This window comes from Clupea harengus, chromosome 3 (assembly GCF_900700415.2).
Source record: "Clupea harengus chromosome 3, Ch_v2.0.2, whole genome shotgun sequence".
Lineage (NCBI taxonomy): Eukaryota > Metazoa > Chordata > Actinopteri > Clupeiformes > Clupeidae > Clupea > Clupea harengus.
In genome coordinates, this window is record NC_045154.1 from 23,480,341 (window position 1) to 23,500,219 (window position 19,879).

Below are 19,879 nucleotides of genomic sequence, written 5' to 3' on the forward strand. Positions count from 1 at the left end.
ATGACTGGATGTCTTTTTTGCGTGTCAATAACCAAAGGTAATCACCTCACCCTCAGCAAAGCCTGTGCATGAGGAGCTACCTGGTCCCCTTAAACATACACAAGGTTTTATCTACTTCATAAAAAAAACGTGTCAACTTAGCACTCTTCTGTGTTGCCTTAGGCATTTCTCAAACTTCCCGTATATATCGTCCTCATTGGTAGGCATGGACAGGTTGAGCTTTATGTAAGAACACTAAAAGACTTTGGGAAGTTCTCTCTTAAAATGTCATAGTTTTTTTGGTTTAACTTAATAATTCATTTTAATAATAGTTACTAGCTCATTTAATACACAGTAACATAGTGGAGGCATGTGTGGCCTTTCACTGTATTAATTCTTCCAGATTTGGAGGAAGTTTCTAGACAGAACACTTTTGTGTTGCAAAGCCACACATCCTTGGATATGAATGAGTGAAGCAGCACCTAGCTGCTAAATTCAAAGCTTGCGTATGAAGGTACAGTAGCCAGTTCTGTACAGAAGCCAGTGGTGTTCACAATCTATTTTCAGATCACCTCACATTTGAGAATAATCTTTAAAAAATGTTAGGTGTTCACTGAAAACTTTATTCCTTTAACCCGTTTAGCCAAAGCTATCAAAACATGTATGACAACTCAGAAATATGTATATACATACTAGTAGAAAATAAATGTCACAGAAACACAGTTGGATATAGGTAAGTTTTATTTGGAAGAAAATAACTAATTCATCTTTGGTAATGGGAGATAGCCAACATGATTGTCCAAAGCATTGTTATGACCACATAACAATACAGTAAAACTGCACTGATATAGCACTCTACTACATTGCCAGATGTACAAGGGTGTTTTTGTTTATAAGTATAGGTCACTTACCACTTGGACGACCAGAAAAGACAGGAACATCGAGTTAATCAATTTTAATTGGCACCTGATTTACCACAATGGCAATCATTTAAATACAAAGGCAAACATTCAAAGATGGCCCCATTCTTTACCACATAATACACTAAAAATGATGGAGCAGTGGAATAATATTATTGGTTTGTGCAAATACATTTCTTTGCTGGTCATAAACGTAGAAGGAGTCAGGTGAAGTATAAGACTTCAGACAGTGATTATCGGCAGTTGTAGTGCTGAGACCTCAGATCCCACAAGTAGCAGATGCAACCGTTGGAATGATAATAAGCACATTAACAAAAGAGGGTTAACAAAATAATGTTTTAAAGATGTGACTCAGGTATCTAAACAGTAGACAACTGAGAACAGAATCCTGCTGGGTTAGGCCTCAAGCAAATAATGACAATAGTTGACATTCACTGAAGAAAAAGGCATTTACCACAGAGTACAAAAACATAAATACTGCAGAATTACTGGAGTGAGAAGATTTCAGTTGATGATCTCAAAAGTTATGTTTTGTCTGTTAGAATACCTCATACAACATACTTCAGATAAAAAGGTGAAACAAATGTTATGCTCAAATTAGTTTGATTTAAAAATTGCAACATAAAAGAAGTCTAGTCTTTTAAGTCTTTAGTTCATGTTTAGTTCTATGTTCTTTTTAAAATAATTGTTTTAATTGTGTGCACTTCACTACCTATTGGATTTAATATAAAAAGGTATTTTTGGTTCTTTCCTACCATGGAAAGCTGTCCACAGAACTCCACATTCATCAAAGCACAATATATAGATTTTTTTTGTGCAAAGTAACCTGATTACACTCATTAAAATGATGATTAGAAAATTATCTATATCCTCACTGATAAATACCAGCCATTTAAAAGTACATGTATTTCAACCACTTAACAGTTTTATCACTGATCCCGAATAGATGAGCCCTCTCATAGAACACAAGTATACATGACCTACAATACCAAAACCAAAACCATGTTAACCATTGCAGATATTTTCATCGGCTTGGGTGATGTGACTTGATTGATTTAAGTCTTATGAAACCTGCTTTTTACATAACACAACTGTGCCAAAATGAATGTTGGATGCCTGTATTATAATCCATCTAGTACAATTTTGATAAAATAAAATGAATGTCTTAAACAAGATTACAGAGTTGGATATATGCCTAAGATTGTAATAAGTCAACAGGACTATGTCACGTAATAAAATAAGAGTGGAGGACCACCTCAGTAATTATGTCAACAAATGTCTATTGATAAGTTACTTCATCATTAAATGTTTTGTGGTGACTGACAAAACCAGATCAGATGTAGTGGATGTGAACTAATACAATTCCTGAGTGCATATATGGAATAAACTAAAATATTAGAGAGAGAAGAAATAATATATGCTGTGTAATATAAACCAATTACAATAGTAGCCTTACCTTTACAGAGCAATACAAGAGCAAATCAAATAGTACAGTTTTACAAAACATCTAACAGAAAACCATAAACAGTGAAACTTCACTCTCACTTGAAGAAATGGTCGTATAAAAACATTATCCAGACCGAGTAAAGCATAGTAGCTTCACACTAGGTATACTGTATGTCATATGTTGAATAATAACACACTATTGAAACAATTTGTACATTGCCTCAAATATTTGATGTTTTTGCTCAAAATCATCTGGACCCAGCAACTGAGTGAAATAAATGCACGTCCTGTAAACACACCATTTAATGCACCTGTTATACGACTGCTAATGATACGTAACAGGATTGGAAAACAAGAACTGTTACATGATGTCTGAAACGATCGCTACGGAATTAATGTCTGATTTTCAAGGTTTAAACCATAAACTTGCACTTCTTGCACTGTCCAGTTTCCTGTTGTAACAATGACAATACAAGTTTCACAGCAGCTGTAGTTATACACAAATGGAAAATCCCATCTTATAGTTGGCCTTTGAAATGTGCAAGACCCGCCACCTCTGATCATTCCTCCCTGACACCATCAGACAGACTGGAGTTAAGGCCAACTCTGTAAGGGGTCAACAGCTACACCACTCACCTCAATGCTGCAGGACTTTACACATCTTGGTCCAGCAAACAAATGATACCCCCCTTCCTCCACAAACTGGGACCCTAAGCAGAAAGATAAATGCCTGAGCCTGACATCTCCTATGTGGCCATGACCTCTCTACCATCCTCCCCGGGGGTCTGATGTCATTTGTTGCCGGTGTGAATGGTGGTGACGGTTGACGGTCGGTTCCGGCGGGGCTCGGCTGTGCCAGGGCAGGGGGAGCCGGTCGACTCGATGCTGCAGTCCGCCGGTGTAGATGCAGCTAAAATCGTGAGGCACAGAAAAATCTTTTCAAGACTTGTACAAACAATTTGGACGTGTAAGGACCACTGTTACTTTTTTAGCTTGTGTATTCGTTATGGACAAAAACTTTTTTTTTAGGTTAAAACATCAAACTAAGCATTGCACACTGCAACTGTCTGACCTAGGTTCATAAGCGGCAGAAAAATAGGTTAAAAAAAAGATTACATTCTTTGTGAATCACGGGCGTGCAGTCCACAGACTGGCTCTTGGCTGGCATGGAGGCCTGGCTCTGATGCCGGTGTGCTGTGGCGTCCACGCTGCTGTTCAAACTGCTGCTCAGATGCAGGCGGCGCATGTGGCGAATGACGGCTGTGGCGTTAAAGGCTTGCTGTGGTGCAGAACAAGGAGAGTCAGACACAAGCGAACACATGAAACACAAGGATCAGCCCTTCAAGGGAAAGCAAAAAAACAGAGCCAAACTCAGAGACGTATGAAACACACCCTCCATTTGCTTTTCGCAAAGTTTTTCTTAATCTGGCGACTGACGGATTCATGGATGTTCTTGGAAAGTGCGGTGTCTCCAGCTATCCTAAATAACAGAAAAATAAGACTCAGTATTTTACAAACAGTGTCCTGAGTTCATGAAGAGTAGTTTCAATCTATAACATCAATCACAATTTGAGATTTGAAAGATTGATGGCATGAACTGGACTGCAGTTCCAAGTAATGTGTGTTACCACAGAAACTGTTACATGTCTCCTACCAAGTGAGATGTATGACATTAATGAACAATAATGGTCACTAGTAGAGATTATAAAGGTCAACACAGACATTGGAAATATATGATTGGTATCTAAATTACAATTACACTGCTTTTCATTAAGGTAAGGTCAAAATGAAGGCAACATGGTTGCTATCTGCTTTTATGATATAATGTTTGTAAATTAGTATCTTACTAACTTCGTATCCTCCATATTATCATTCAGTAAAGCTACAGTTGACTGCAGATTACTGAACATACTAATCTGTGACTCATAACCATCACAGTATTACAAGAGTGTCCGTACTCACCACGGGTGTGCCAGAGCCTCTTCACAAGTAAATCGCTTCTCTGGATCTTTCTGCATCAAATTGCTGATGAAATCTTTAGCTGTAAGACATGAGGGTGAACAGTACAGTATTCACATCCGTGCACACACACACACACACACACACACACACACACACACACACACACACACACACACACACACACACACACACACACACACACACACAGAAAATCTTACCTGAATCTGATATATCATCCCAGTAAGGTGCATCAAACTCATATTCTGCCTTCAAAATCTGCTCAAAGAGCTTGGAGTCATTCTCGTCATAAAATGGAGGATATCCACACAATCTTGAATGAGAAATGAGGAAGAAAAGATATGATTATGGAGCCTAGTTACTTTGTCAATACTTGTGTGTGCTAAGATTGTGTTTATGTTTGTGAAAGAGGCATGTGCTTGTTCTTGCCCTTACGTTCTTGCCGACTTACAATGACGTTGGGTCATATTTTGAGAGTGTTATTGGCTGGTGGCTTTGCAGACACAACAAGCACATGTGCAAAATCCACACAGCTCAGCAGAACTGATAAAAGGTAGCAGCCCTAAACAAATTTGGCATGGTATGGTATGGCCATGGTGACAGGCTAGGCCTGATGAGCCTAAGTACTTAACTCACACTTACAGTAGTAACATTCCTGTACTTTTTATTTCTTATGCAAAGTAGTATTTATTGTTACACTAGGTCTCTATTGCTTGTAGCTCGATTGTTCTCTCCTTTGTAAGTTGCTTTGGATAAAAGCGTCTGCTAAATGACTAAATGTGTATATACATAAGCGACAGACACAGCAATGGTGGAATGCATTACCTTTGGAGGAGACTATTGGGTACTTAAACAGATTAAACTTGTTTTCAAACTGTATAACTGTTTCAAGAAGAATAACTGTGGCTATTACTTTTTGTAATTGATCAAATTAACCAGAATTGACCCGATGATTTTGTGTGCTACAATGTACCTCAATATTATGTGCGCCCTCTATTGAATGAGGTGAAGTAGTATCTCCAATGAAATCTGAGTTTCAAAAATCCACTTGCGGTATGCAGTAGCACCAAATGTCTGCTATGCACAGGCTCCAACTGATGTCTATCTGGTTTCTACTGTTCAGCCAGAATATGGACAGTCTGCCTCTGAAAATCTGGCTCAACATTTTGAATTGCATTGGTCTCACTTGGTCTTTGTGCTCCACTTTAATTGCAGAATTATATATTTATGCACAGTATTGAGGTCACGAGTGCAATTGCACTGTGACTGGTATGATTCTAATTTGCACTGTCAGATGAACATCATACATATATCATAGCCACCATGTTGACCTTTCTAATTGTACAGTCTTAGAGGTAATTAAAAATGACCAGTGTCAAGATAGAAGAATCAGTCTTTCAGAGTATATCCAACCATCAGTCACACGTTACTATCACAGCATTACAAGCCTGAGTGTCAAAGCGGGAACCAACCACAGATCTGAGGAACTGACTAAAGATCAAAGTAAATGGAGTAGATGGGATACCATAACATATACAAACGAGTGAATGATGGAGATGTTTGCAATGGCTACTCACAAAATATATGCGATGACTCCAATAGACCAGCAGTCCACTGCTTTACCGTAGGGCTTCTGTGCCAGAACCTCAGGTGCTTTGACATGAAATGGAGAAAATACTTTTTGAGATGAACAGACTTTGGAAGAGCAAACCACTTAGCAGCTACACGGACGCAATTCTCTGTCCATCAAATTCACATGAAGCGCTAGCCCTTTTCTTCTATATTCAACAACAATATTTATGCCATTATTAATGTCAGTACTTTTATGGTGTGATTACCAAAATTACCCCAAAAATTGATGATCTAAGAAAATGATCACAGAGGAGAGCATGAGGAATGCACCTATGGGGCTTATGGCATGATACTGGCATAGACACCTATTTTTATAAAAGACACCAAAACAAAGGAACAATAGAGACACCCAGAGTCTAGGTAAACCAGCAAATAGTAAGACTAAAGTAATACAAGACAAAAAGACGACCGGCTGCTGCCTGGTCATGTATGCATATAAATAGGAGGTGTTGAGCCATTTTAATTCTCCAAACAGCCTTACCAACATATCCTGGCGTCCCACAAGCAGTTGACATGACGTTAGAGCTCTCAATCTTAGACAGGCCAAAATCGCTGATCATGATCTTTGACTCATCTTCATCATTGAAGTACAACAAGTTCTCTGGCTGGAAAGAGAAAGGAAAAACACGGAGGTTGCTTACTTCCTTGTGCACTCACGGGAGTGGAGAGGTATTGCAGGTCCAACACCATCGGTTGGCAGGGCATTACCTTGAGATCTCGGTGGACTATGCCCATTTCATGGAGGTAGTTAACTGCATCCAAGACCTGCTTGATTAATATGCTGGCATCCTGCTCTGTGTAGAATCCCCTCTCAACAATACGATCAAAGAGCTCCCCTCCAGACACTCTGGGGAAAGACACAGAGAGGCTTTGCTTCAGTCTTATTATCTCTTAGGGTTAATATTTACCCCCAAGAAGAAATCACTGAAGTTTGTGAAAATAATTACATCTGGCGTTTTCAGAAAGCAATGTGAAACATTGACAAATTGCTTGAAAAAAGGAACATTACAAATGGGCAAAGTACTAATTTAATTACTTTCCATCTTCAATTCAGTTCCAGTTTAGTATGGTAATATGGGCCATATTGAATATGGTTATGAGGACATTTTGTCTTCTGGTTTTGAATGGAACAAGAGTACAGATTGAGTGTACAGATGAATCTGTATTTTTAAGATGAGAGAAATAAACACTATGAACAATTTGAAGAATACTTACAGCTGCATAATGAGGTATAGGTGATGTGAACTTTCATAGATGTCTTCCAGGGAAACAATGTTCTCATGCTTTATCCTAGAAGTACAATAATAAAAAACATTAATTTATTTCTGCTCTTGTAAGGGCAAATGTTACACCCAGGACGCTGCGCTCGTCTAGTGAGCGTCGTTTGGCACTGCCGTCTGTGCAAGCACGGCAATCCAGACTATTCTCATTTGTAGTTCCACTACACCACGAACTGCCTAGTACTACCAGAGCAGGGGCGTCCCTCTCTACCTTCAAGAAGCTTTTGAAGACCCAACTCTTCAGAGAGCACCTCCCTTCCTAACTGGCACCTTGACTAGTGCTTAACTTGCACTTCAGCAGTTACATTCCTGCACTTCTTTTTCTTTCTATGTCGTTTTTCTATTTGTTATGTAAAGTAGTATTTATTGTTACACCAGGTTTTTATTGCTCTTAGCTTGACTGTTCTCTCCCTTGTCCGTCGCTTTGGACAAAAGCGTCTGCTAAATGACTAAATGTAAATGTAATGTAAATCTATAGCACTTTCAGAACATGATCCACAAGATGCAATGACTTCACACCAACTTATGCCGGAAAAAGAAGCCATTATTCTTCAATACTTTTATTCTCATTTCTACAATTCCAGTGGGCTAGTCACTGAAGCAGACTCTAACTAAAGGTGAGGTCAGTTTTCATAATGTCCTTGGGCAAAACCATAATAGTTAGACAAAAGTCCAGTCCTGGTGTGGTTGTGATTTAGTTACTCTAAATTCACACACCTTATTTGTACAACTGTTCTCTTCTCTTTGCTGACTGCCAAATGACTGTCAAGAAGACACTATGCAGTTCAGATTTGAGATTCCACCTGGCAGACATGATACTGTCGCAGTCATGACAAAACCAAGGCCCCTATTATTTTGCCTTTCCCGTGATCCTGCAATACCAAAACTCGCTGCTAGATGTTGCTGCTCATCTCAATCTCATTGCTGAAGCAAGGCTCAAGCGGTATCACTTCTCACGTCTCTCTTTCTCTCTCTGAAATCCTTTCTTTCGCCATGGCAACGCTGGGGGCGGATGAATGGACACGCATGAGAGTGGAGAGAGGCAGGCTGAGGTGACGGAGGAGACGGAGGCGCTGCATCTGAGGGTGGACGTTTGTGTGAAGGAGCCTTCCGAGACCCTTAGCGAACGACTGATGCGCTCGAGAGTGACAGGTGTGGTGAGGGGGCTGAGGACTGGAGGATGAGTCACAGGGACCTCAGTCATATGCATCACCAAAGAGAGCGGCAGTGGCACAACCACAGCGCCTAATTATAACAGCAAAACAAAATGCCAAAGGACAAATGACTTGGCTTAACTAGTGCTTGATAAACCTTTTGATAGCCCATTCACAAGACATTTCTAGTATTGATAGACTGGGGGAACATGTACAAAACTCTGCACATGGATAACAACAGTCATTCTAAGAACTGGCGTTGCATAATGACATTCGTCTTTCAACCTGTGCAGAGAGTGAGCGGTGTCGTTTCTGTTCACATACTTCCTGAGCACGGCGATTTCATTTTCGATGCTGCTCTCCTTCCCCCTCAACGCCTTCTTGGGGATACACTTCACCGCAAACCTCTTCTCTGTGGCCTTCTCCTTGGCAAGGACTACTTCAGAGAACGCCCCGCTGCAGGAGAGAAAGCGAGAGATGACTAATTGTGGCATAAAAATATGCATTGTTATTGAGTGCGTTACGCAACTAAATTCCCATAGAATACTCAGAAAAGAGTCAAAACCAAGAAAAAAAAACCTCTTAAAGCAACACTACGCAACAATTTGCCACTTTCTGAGGCGTGTTTTTACAGGCAACTAGTTTTGGCACCATCTTCAAATGAATTTGGATGGTATATGTCACGAGAAGGACAGACAAACACTCTAGCCATATCTATCCAGGATATGTAGTTCTTTGTTCCAGGCCGTACCTGCCTAAACAGAAAGCAGAGGCCCAGATAATGTATATACTTCCCACACCCCGATCAAATGTGGCTAGAGTTTATCACTGAAACACACTGGGTTTAAGCATCTGAAACACTAACCACAAGCAAGCACATGTCCCCTCTATCTAATACACACACAAACAGTTACTGGGCCATTGTGTGGGGGACCCATTATACTGACTGGGAGTAATCAGTTCTTCATGGCAGGCTGGCCAATCAGATGCGGTCTGGCAGCTGGTCCCTGAGAAATCCCTGTTAATCCCTTTTGCCACACATCCATAGGGTAAGGGGGGGTGACCCGAGTGAGGACAACCACACTGTTAGTGAGAGAGTGTGTTGCTGGGACCAAACACCCTTTCAACAGCCTTGTATTTAGTTCATCTGCCTTAGATGAGGCCAGTTCTTAAATGATCACATGTATTTTGTGTGTCCTTGTTGTTGTCCTTTAATGGTAACACAGCTGGAGACAAGGCATTTAGTCACTAAATCCCCCCCCCCCCCCCCCGTGATGGGATGGGGGGGATATGAATGTATGTGTAAAATCCACAACACAAAAGGCCTGATCAGTGGTGAACAATTTGTTACAGAAGACATCAGTATTCAGGTCAGTTCAATTCTGCTGATACGATCAGTTGGCCACACCTCCTTCTTGTCTTTATCTGCGATTAAGTATACATAACACATCATCATAACACATCGCCATTATTAAAGATGGCAGAGTGCTGAGACATTTACCAGACTGCACTCAAATGAGAAGACTAATAACATACACCGTTCAATAATTATAACATTCTGTTGTGTATACACGTGGTTGTTTGATGGGATTGCCTGGCTGCAGCAGTATTCAGAGCCTGTTCCTTCTGTTTACATTCTTTTTGCTTTTTAGGAGTTGTACACACTGTATGAGGCATTTCTCAGCGTGGAGTGCTGCGATTGGTCAGCCTGACCCGCTATCCTAAATTTCCCTCTGGATTAATAAAGTATCCATCCATCCATCCATCCATCCATCTATCTATCCCTTGGCGATACACACACACACAGACACAGGCTCCTGTTATTTGCTTCTGGCCACACAAGAGAGATGCAACACTGACAAACATGTACCTGGGGAGCGTCAAGGCTTCCTGTGGTTTTTACTCCCAGGTGAGGTGTGACGGTACAACTCCAGAGGAACACATTATAGTGCTTTCCACAAACACACAATGAAAATGCTTCTGTGGTTTCCCAACACACAACGTACGGAGAGACATGAAAATGCCAAAACGTACGCTGCAACACCAGTGAGATGTTGCCTAAGAGGAGGGCTTCACACCATTGATGTGCAGCGGCCTGCAGATCACACTTCCCTCCCCTGGGGATTCCTGGAGCAGGCTGCTCTGCGCTTTAAATGCACTGGAAAAATGGCTTCATTTAGGCTCTGCTTAGAACTGAATCATGGTGTTATATATATTTTTGCTCCAAGTTCATGAAAGCATTGATGCATCATGTGTTATCTCTGAGAGAGAAACTGTTTATAATGAACTAGATTAACATATACTAGAATAAGAGGGGATCCCTGTTCAAATATAGCTCCCCCTGCTGCATGTTAAAGTATTCTTAGGCTGTGTATTCTAACTAAAGGCCGGCGCATACTTCTGCAACAGCGGCTGTGGTTGTGTAAATCGTTGTGTAATTGTTGTGTAAATTTACTCGTTTCAATTCATGGTTCCTAAAAGGGTTGCGCGTGTTGCAAAGCAATAAACCACCAGAACAATAGGTGGAGTAACGTTTTTTGTCGAAGACGACCTAGAGAATGACGTCTTTGTGTGTGGAAGTCGTTGGTTTGTTTATTTACCAGGTCTTGTTGTCCACACACACAGTGAATGATGGCAACCGAGATCATTGGGGTTGTATAAATGTTCATATCTCCTCACCTCTTCCAACTGGACCCGACCAGCCAGGCCGTCTTCGACAAATATTTAGAAATCATACTAGGGCTCAGGTCAGCCATCAGCACGATAAGGCATTGAACATTTCATATTTAAAATATCTTAATAAGAAGTGAAGTCAACATGTCTGCTTCACATGATGTAGAAGTTCGTTTATTGACACATATTTTAAGGACAGCCACAGCGCTTTAAAACGACGTGTTTATAAGTTACATACAAAAGTGAAAGATGAAAGGCGAGAGAATCTCCAGGTGTACCTTCTCATTATGGAGGCTATGTGTGTTTGTAATACAATGGTGCGGGCCGCAAGTTAACTCAGGTAATAGCCGAGTGACAGCTGATTTGACAGTAGCCTACTGCTGTGTGTTTTAAGCAAATGAAATGTGGAATGTTTACAAACGGGCACCTGCTATCGTTGATTATACAGTAAATAAGTTGCGGAATGAAACAAAAACACATCACAGTTAAAGTTGTATGTCAACACAGTGGCATACCACATAACTATCGTCGGACAATAGCCTCTGAGAAGGTAGTATGTTGCAATTTATGTGGATTTGTGGACACCCTTCACGTCTCATCTTTAATCCTCCGATTCATGCATTCATTTCAACTGTTCTATCATCTGAAATATCACGGTATGTTGAAACAAACCTTTGATCTAAACAGAATATTCAGTATGGAATGGCAATAGATCAGAGCAGTATCTTTTACGGCGTTTGACAAATATGCCCCGATTGTTGTGCAAGTGAAGTCTCCTGCAAATGGGATAGTAGCCTATTCTCCCCATGAATTTGCGGTCATTTGAACGTCCTTATACGTGTTTAAGGAGGGGTTGTAAATGTGCTCATATCTTCGGGCCTCTTCTGTTATGTTTGTTCATAATCAACAAGAATACGTTTGTGAGACAGTCTGCAGGATATTCATTAAAAAACGTGTCATTAGTATGAACAGTTGAGACATTGACTCCGTCGGGCTCCGGTGGGTTTGGACAATATATTTGAATGGCTGTCGGGCTCGATCACTATTCTGTCAGACGCGGGCAGAAAAATTGGCCTGATCCACATTCCATCGGACACACACTGTTCTTGTTCATGATTCAAATTCTGATTCAAATGATTCTTGGGTTTAACTTGGCTTTTAAAAATGGTGGTATTATGCTATGAAAACCGGAAATGTGAGACTCCAGAAAGGATGTAGTCATCAGACCAGCAGACCAATCACAGCCTTGCAGGCTTGTGTAGGCTTGTGTAGGCTTGTGTAGATTTTTGACGCGTGGATAGAAAAAGGGGTCGACGCACGCAAGGTGTGAAAAAGCTTGTGTATCTGTGCGTTTTTCTGAAATCGCTGAAGTATGAATCAGGCTTAAGTTCTAATTAAGTATTCTTACGCAAGGAACTGAACTCTCCATGATACCCAGTGGACAGGGTGTAGTGCCAAGCCGGCCAGCCTTCACCATTGGTAGATAACTGGTGTGGGACACAAACAGGTAGAACTAGCCTAACTACATTAAGAAGACATCTGCAATAGAATCTGCCAAATCTGTGCCCAGCAAGCAGTCATTATTGTGAAGAATAACAACAGCTGAAACTAACCATTGGGAAAGGATTTGTTACGGGGTGAATTTAGAGAATTACTGCATATGCTAGTACCAGTCAAAGTGCTGCTCATGTTGTGGTCTGTTTCACTGGACAATTTGAATGTAATGTTTATCGTTAAGAACTTAACCAAGACTTTGCTACAGCATGCAAATGAGAAAATAATCTAAAACAAAAAGAAAAAGACCGTGTTGCATGTACAGTAATCAGTTCATTCAAAAGTTTAACAGGATGTTCATTTGCATCAACTATGGCTCACATGACAGTATGGGTTGAATCAAGCATGCTCTGCAGCCTGCAGTGTTTACTCTGCACACTTAGCATGCAGCAGGTAAGGTCAAACAAGGCAAACAAGGGAAACCTTGGGGGAGAAGTGACGGCGCTTGAAACTCTCAAGAAAGATGAGTAGGAGGGGGAAAACCTCTCTTGGTTCTACACTACCAATAAGGAAGCTAGCAGCAAAGAAATAGAACTCATGCACATACACCCACCCACACACATTTGCACACAGATACAGACACACACACAGACACACACACACACAGACACACACAGACACACACACACACACACACACACACACACACACGCACACGCACACGCACGCGCGCGCAGACCTCATTGGTAGAGATGCTGTACTGCAGTCACTGGATTAATGACAACGCACAACTGACTCCTGAACTAACATTAGGCAGGAACCAAGACACGTTTACGTAGCGTATTAAGGGAGATCACCGGAGCTTAATCTAAATTTGTCATAAGATTTAAACTCACTCTAAGAAAACTACTGCAGACATAAAATTACTCCCAGTTAACTTCCAGTCCAAAATAACCTTAGTAAAGGGATAAGGTTTAGCACATAACCTAGGGCACAGACACTTATGTCCAGGTGCATTAGGGTTTTTTGGTTTATTCCAGGTGATGACAAATTATACCTAATAAAAACACACTAGGTATAGAACAGGTGCACTGTCTATAGTCTGGATACAAACAGCTACGTTTTTGCACAGTAAATATGGCCAGAGACATGAAAGAACTTTGATACAGCTTAAAGACATATATATTGGAAGACATATAAGAAGCAGTTTTGTATTAAAAACACTTGTGTGTGTTTGGGTGTGTTTGGGAGATGGAAAAACAGGGCTTTTCCTGTGTATACTAAATAGGCCTCAAAGATGCCCTGACAGAATTGTGAAACGATAACATTCAACAAACCATGGTGACACTTGTTGTTTGTTTGTTTTTATTCAGTCTCTTTCCTTATATATATTTTGTGTTCTTTTCCAATACAAAATGGCATACAAGGTACAGCAAGCAACCATCAGGCACAGAGTAAGTGGTCATGCAATATCTACAAAAAAAAGACATTATAAGATGGCCTTAAACCTGAATCCTCCCTTTCTACCATAGGAATAGTCAGGCTTTTGAGACAGTATGGCATCTTGCACCAGGATCATTTCAATCAACACTCAATTGCCTAACATCTAGGTCATGACTAGGCCTGTATCATATTATCCCAGGGGCTAGACACAGTTGTTATGGATGCATCACACAGATACAAACAGAAGTTGCCACAGTAAAAATGATATCCTTCTGAATGCAATAAAGCAAAGTTTCTTGATCTGTCCAATGCCTTTAACCTCAAATAACCCTGTTTGTATGTTGTCAACAAATACATTGGACCAATATATTTCTTTCAAGTCATCTGATCATTAAAATTCAAACACAGTAAGCTTATTTCAGTAAAGATCAATAATTCAATAATTACCTGGAGCCTTAGTTCTACACGTAAACATATCCCTTTAACAATAGTATTACGATGCATTTTCATCCTCCCAACAGGAAAGAGAGAGAGAAACTATAGGCTAGTTGTGACTATTTGTCATTGTTTATGATATCCTTATCATTGAGGGTGAGCTAACCACACGTGTTTCTATTCATTCATGCATTCGAGCATAGCTCTCCTGGACAGTACTACTAATAGTACAAGCACTGTTCCAATCCCTAGTATGACCCCATACCCTAAAAAGGCTCTGCACTTCAAAACACAGTAGAGAGGACAGGCGACACCATAGGCCCTGAGAATGCAAAATGATGACTTAATTCATAAAATCACTCTTGCAACCCCTCCCAATTTGTTTGCAATTATATCAAATACCGCCATTGTGGAAATACCCATTCACTTTAAGTAGAGCAGAGTGCACAAGTGCAGAGAAATCACTCTGAATTATCTTGAGTAACCTGCATTAGAGGATCTTATGTAAGCTACTGAATGGGCAACGGTAATCCATGTATAGCTTGTTTGAGGTTTATATGAACACTTCATTTAACTAATCACACTGCACTGGTCCTTATGGTATAGCAATCACTAGATCCTTCTTACGTTCTGTGCCATCGAACAATAATCTGGTAACGGTTTAAACTGGACACAACACAGAATGCTCAACAGAAAGAGCATCTTTGCACCATAAAATGAATGTGGTGACAATTTGTTTGAACAAGGACTCTTCCCATGAATTTAAGATAATCCCTTTCATCTTTCCAAGTTGCTGACAAGTGAAAAGGGCTGTGATATATTTCACCGAAAGGTATGGGTAGGTCATATTACTTTTATTGGCAGGTTTGTTTTGATTACATGACATTCTATAATAAAATCACTTTACTGGATGTCACTAGTATAATGTATATTATATCAAAACCACAAAAGATGGAGGGATAAGCCCAACAGACTGCTAAATTCTTCTATGGACACTGGGTGGCTCAGTATTTAAATATTAAAAGTGTCCATATTTCTACTGTTGTCTCTTTTCCCTTTACCTTGTTTTGTATAGTTGTCTGGAGATTGGACATCACAAAGACAGATGTTCTGCTCAGAGATGAGTTTGCATGACAGTTTATCCATTTACATTCTGGATAACAACAGGATGTAGAGTACCCATTGCAGCACACCTAGCAGAGGCTCTTCACCATGCAAATCTTAGTGATACATGACATGAGGAACACCTGTTAGTTTGCATATATAAACATTCCTTAATGTTATACATATCTGTAGTGGTTATTCAGCACATGCCTCAACGGTTCTGTGGTCAGAGTGACACTTATTCTAATATTTTGTCGGCAAGTTGTTGGCAACAATATGCTGACTGTTGGTTACCACAAACAGCCACTTTTACATGTCAAAATTGCAGCCAGTTTTCTCAGCACTCCGTTTCAAATTACCATATTTCTACACAGTACGCAACATTGTCAGGAAGATTTTTTTTTTTCCTTTCCCCTTCCTGTTTTTTTCTCCCCTTTCCTCAAGTAAACTGGCTGTAGCCAAAAAAATGCAGTGCTCCTGCCTTAAGCTCTGACATGACCTTTAAAATGACTCAGGTCTTTGTACACTCTATTTCAGGATACCAAATGTTCACTCTTCATGTTCCACTGGATACACTCACTTATTAACATGAACACCACCTGTCTGCAGTCAAGATGATATTCCTATAATATACAGAGCATTCCGTAAAGACACTGACCGTTATCGTAAGACCTATATGTTACCACATGCTGAAAGGCCTGCTGGGCATTAAGGATATGATCCCAGGGGAAGGATCAGGGAGAGCTATTTTATCTGTAGCAACTAAAAAAGACTCATAGGCCACTAATGACGAAGGAACAGGTGTTTTTCAACCCGAGACAATGACAAGGAATCCAGAGGAGGGGGAATTATTCATTAGCTTCACAGAAAAAAAAAGGATACAAGCGAAAGACAACCTGGCACAGAAAAGAATGCCACGTGGGGGAAAGGGAGAGTAAAGGATTAGAGTCTCTTAATTGGACTAGGAGAGGCAGGTAGCTACTGACTACAAATAATGACGATCTTAATTAAGCAGAGAAAGCAAGAAATATCAGATGCCCCGGGGCTTGGACATAATGATTACGTCGATCAGCACCAAGACAAATGACAATGCCCTGTATATTTCAGCTGTACGAAAGATGAGGAGCATACAGAGTTAGGCAGGGTGACTGAGCAGAGACTGAGCACTGAGTCCACTGGTAATCCTGTATCCTGGTATCCGAGGGAGCGCCAGTGCTGAAAATAATCTGAGCATCAACTTCTTCCACAGTGCATTTAATTCTTAACCAGAGCAGCGTGAAGCACTGCAGACCAGCAAGTCACCTCTTCTAATTCATGAAGCACAACACACCTTCCCCGGAGCGGTGGGATCGCTAATGACATGGAGGGATTGAGTGGTCTGACATGATTACACAGCAGGCCTGAGAGACCTGAAGTGAGCATTTAATTCTCTGTTCAATTATACAACAGTAAATAAAGGACTTCCGAGACATAATGTCATATATAATAGACTAATATATAATATTATAAAGTCTATTAGGCGTCATACATAACAGACTACGAAGGACTTAACAAAGTCGGAAAGGGGACATTAAGAAGTGGAGTAGAACTACAAATATTAATGCCCATTTATTTATTTTTTTCAAAAAGACCATATTACACTGCGGTCACTTACATCTTGGTAATATATATATATATATATTTTTAAAAGGTGCTGTATTCTTGTCCCACTCAAGAGTCCACACAGTACTAAATGCAGTGACAATGACAACACATACAACATTGTATTCAAGGTTTCTGTAAGTCAAGTATCTTGGTTGCCCACTCAACCAAAGGAAACAGCATCCCATTATGGAATCATGGATTTTGTGCCTGAACAGCAGTAGGCCTACTCTTTGGGCTTGGTGCTCATTATTAAGTTGTTCCTGTGCACCACTGACTAATTTTGACACAGGCAGAGGCTGAACCCAATGAATGAAAGCTGACGCCGGATAACAGAATGACACACATTAGATGACGTAATACAAACAAATGAGCTATCTGCCAGAACCCTGTGCACTACCAGTATCCATCAAGCAGTGAGGGATTCCAGCACACATTTTGGTAACGCGTTAACCATAAATGGTCCTACGACTCTGACAACTATGTTTGTAATCCCTCGCTACATCTTCACTATCGCTCACTAAATAGGCTATTCCTTGACCTATGAGCTTCGAAAGAAAACTGTTTTGGGTGAGTGTTTGCTCTACTGAGCGGTTATTCACTCGTTCTGCCGCTCATGCACTCTGGAGAAGGCCTCACGTCAAGCAGCACTAAGTGTGGACAGAAATAAACTCTCAGGAATTTGTCTGACGTCCAGACAGAGAAAGACTATTCTGAAGTCGGTGAGCTGCAGCATCTATCATAAGCATGATGAGTAATGCTTATGAAATATGCTCTGAACTTCATAGCCATTACAAATGTCAGCGTGATGTTTCACAGCACTATCTTAAGCTTTCAAAAATGAGGAAGTTTTATCACAACAAATGCCTTTCAGAACCCTGAGGACATACATTCCCCGATCTTTAATAACATTTAGGTTGATGGTATACACTGACCTGACACTGATGGTATAGCACTGAAGGTAAATATACTATTCATAAGGAAATGTCACTGCTGTTAACGCAACAATATCAGCAACTTATAGTTTTAACACACTGTATATTACTTCATCAGTACAGTACAAAATAGGACACTAGGCCTACATGTAGTCTGCTTATTTTTTTTTAAACATGGGATTGAATTGCTGTAGCAACTATTTATATGGTAATGTTAATCACCATGGCACTGAAGACTGAATTAAGGCGTTGGTGATACGGTACGAATGACAAACCCACTGTCTGCTGAGTGAACATCTCAATCAGCCCCTTGGCAATTCCGGCTGGAAAATTATCTCAGTCCATGTACGCTTTCAAGTGTGGCTTTCACCAAATGCTTGACTACATAGCCTGTTCCTCGGTAATGTCAGTCATCACGGATCTATCTTAACATGGTAGGCCTAAGGTGGTGTAATGCTCACGTCTGTAGACCTGGACCATTCACCTTTCAAAAAAGAACAATAGGTCTACAACCAACTTTCAGTTTCAAATCGTCGTTCCGCTCTTCACCCAGGGGTTTAGGCAACAAGTGGAAAAAAAAAAAAAAAAAAAAAAAAAAAACATCGTCTGATTAAGAAGATGGTTTTGGTCAGCCTGTGTTATGACATATACAAATATTTTTAAATTGATGTCAGCGACTCGAATTTCATCTAGATCCTTCATTCAGACCATCATAATGCTTAACAGAAAAGGCATTTTGTTTGACTTAGAAAGTTACTCACGTGCCAAGGGTTTCCTTGAACTCGAAAATGTCGTGAATGTCATCGACCTGCTTTTTCCAAGATCCATTCACAGATTCTCGGTTCTCCCTGGCCATCACTGAACCAGGGAATTCAATCTGTCAGAGCGCGATCAAATTTCGTACTCCGGAAAGCTTCAGAGTCTAAGAATAACTGAATGTTTTTCTTTCCTCGTCTTCAGTCTCTTCTCAGTCGCTGTTCCAACTGTGCTCGTGTGATGTGATGCCTGAGGAAGAAAGCTATACCTTTCACCTTGCTTTCGTTCAGTTAAAGGGGTTCGCCCTACAGTCGTGTACACACGTTATCTTACTAATCTGCTCTACGCAAATTGACCGAGGTGCCCTCTGAACTATACTTGTCACATTCGCCTAGGTAAACGACTGTTTGAATTTCGTGAATACAACCTTGGGGATGAAATCAGTCTACCTCTCCGTATCGACACCTTTTATGAACACCCCTAAACCACACACTGATGGTTGTTAAATAAAGCGGAAGCGTGTGGTACACCTCCTCTTTGTCGTGAACGGTTACCTGACCAGTAGCCTCTGCACTCGCACTACAGCCGATAGTCCACCACGCATTGCTAATGTTAAAGGGATGACGCCACCGAGTGAATAACCGGCTTGTTAAGTATCATTGCACTGCATACCGCCCCACAGACATTCCGTGTACGCGAAAACATCACAAGCAAGTGTTCAAAGGAAATAAAACAGCCTACACCGTCCCCGCAGACTTGCTGCTAAGGTCAGTCAAGAAACATAAAACTTTCAGTGATCCTGACTGAGAACCTAAATCACGCACATACTGTCACAGCCTACTGTTGTTTCATGGAGAAAATTCTTCAAAATGTTCAAAACCAATGTGAACACAACGTGATGACAGAGTGCCTTTGCTTTAGTTACAGTGTACAGTTAAATAACTTCACAGTTCACACCGAGACATAATACACATCCATCCATCCATTTAACACAATTAATAGGTAAT

At 40.6% G+C, this 19,879-nt stretch overlaps 1 protein-coding gene across 1 annotated transcript; it reads right to left on the reverse strand.

The window, feature by feature from the left end:
- Window positions 1-702: 702 nt before the first annotated feature.
- On the reverse strand, window positions 703-19,641 carry camk1db (calcium/calmodulin-dependent protein kinase 1Db). The gene is made up of 11 exons (XM_012842464.3): window positions 18,878-19,641; window positions 8,716-8,847; window positions 7,173-7,247; window positions 6,666-6,804; window positions 6,439-6,562; window positions 5,903-5,978; window positions 4,526-4,638; window positions 4,308-4,386; window positions 3,738-3,825; window positions 3,462-3,624; window positions 703-3,255 (listed from the first exon to the last, which is right to left on the reverse strand). Exons 1-11 carry the CDS (start codon window positions 18,970-18,972, stop codon window positions 3,137-3,139), a joined length of 1,203 nt encoding a protein of 400 aa, XP_012697918.1. The 5' UTR covers window positions 18,973-19,641; the 3' UTR covers window positions 703-3,136.
- Window positions 19,642-19,879: the final 238 nt, after the last annotated feature.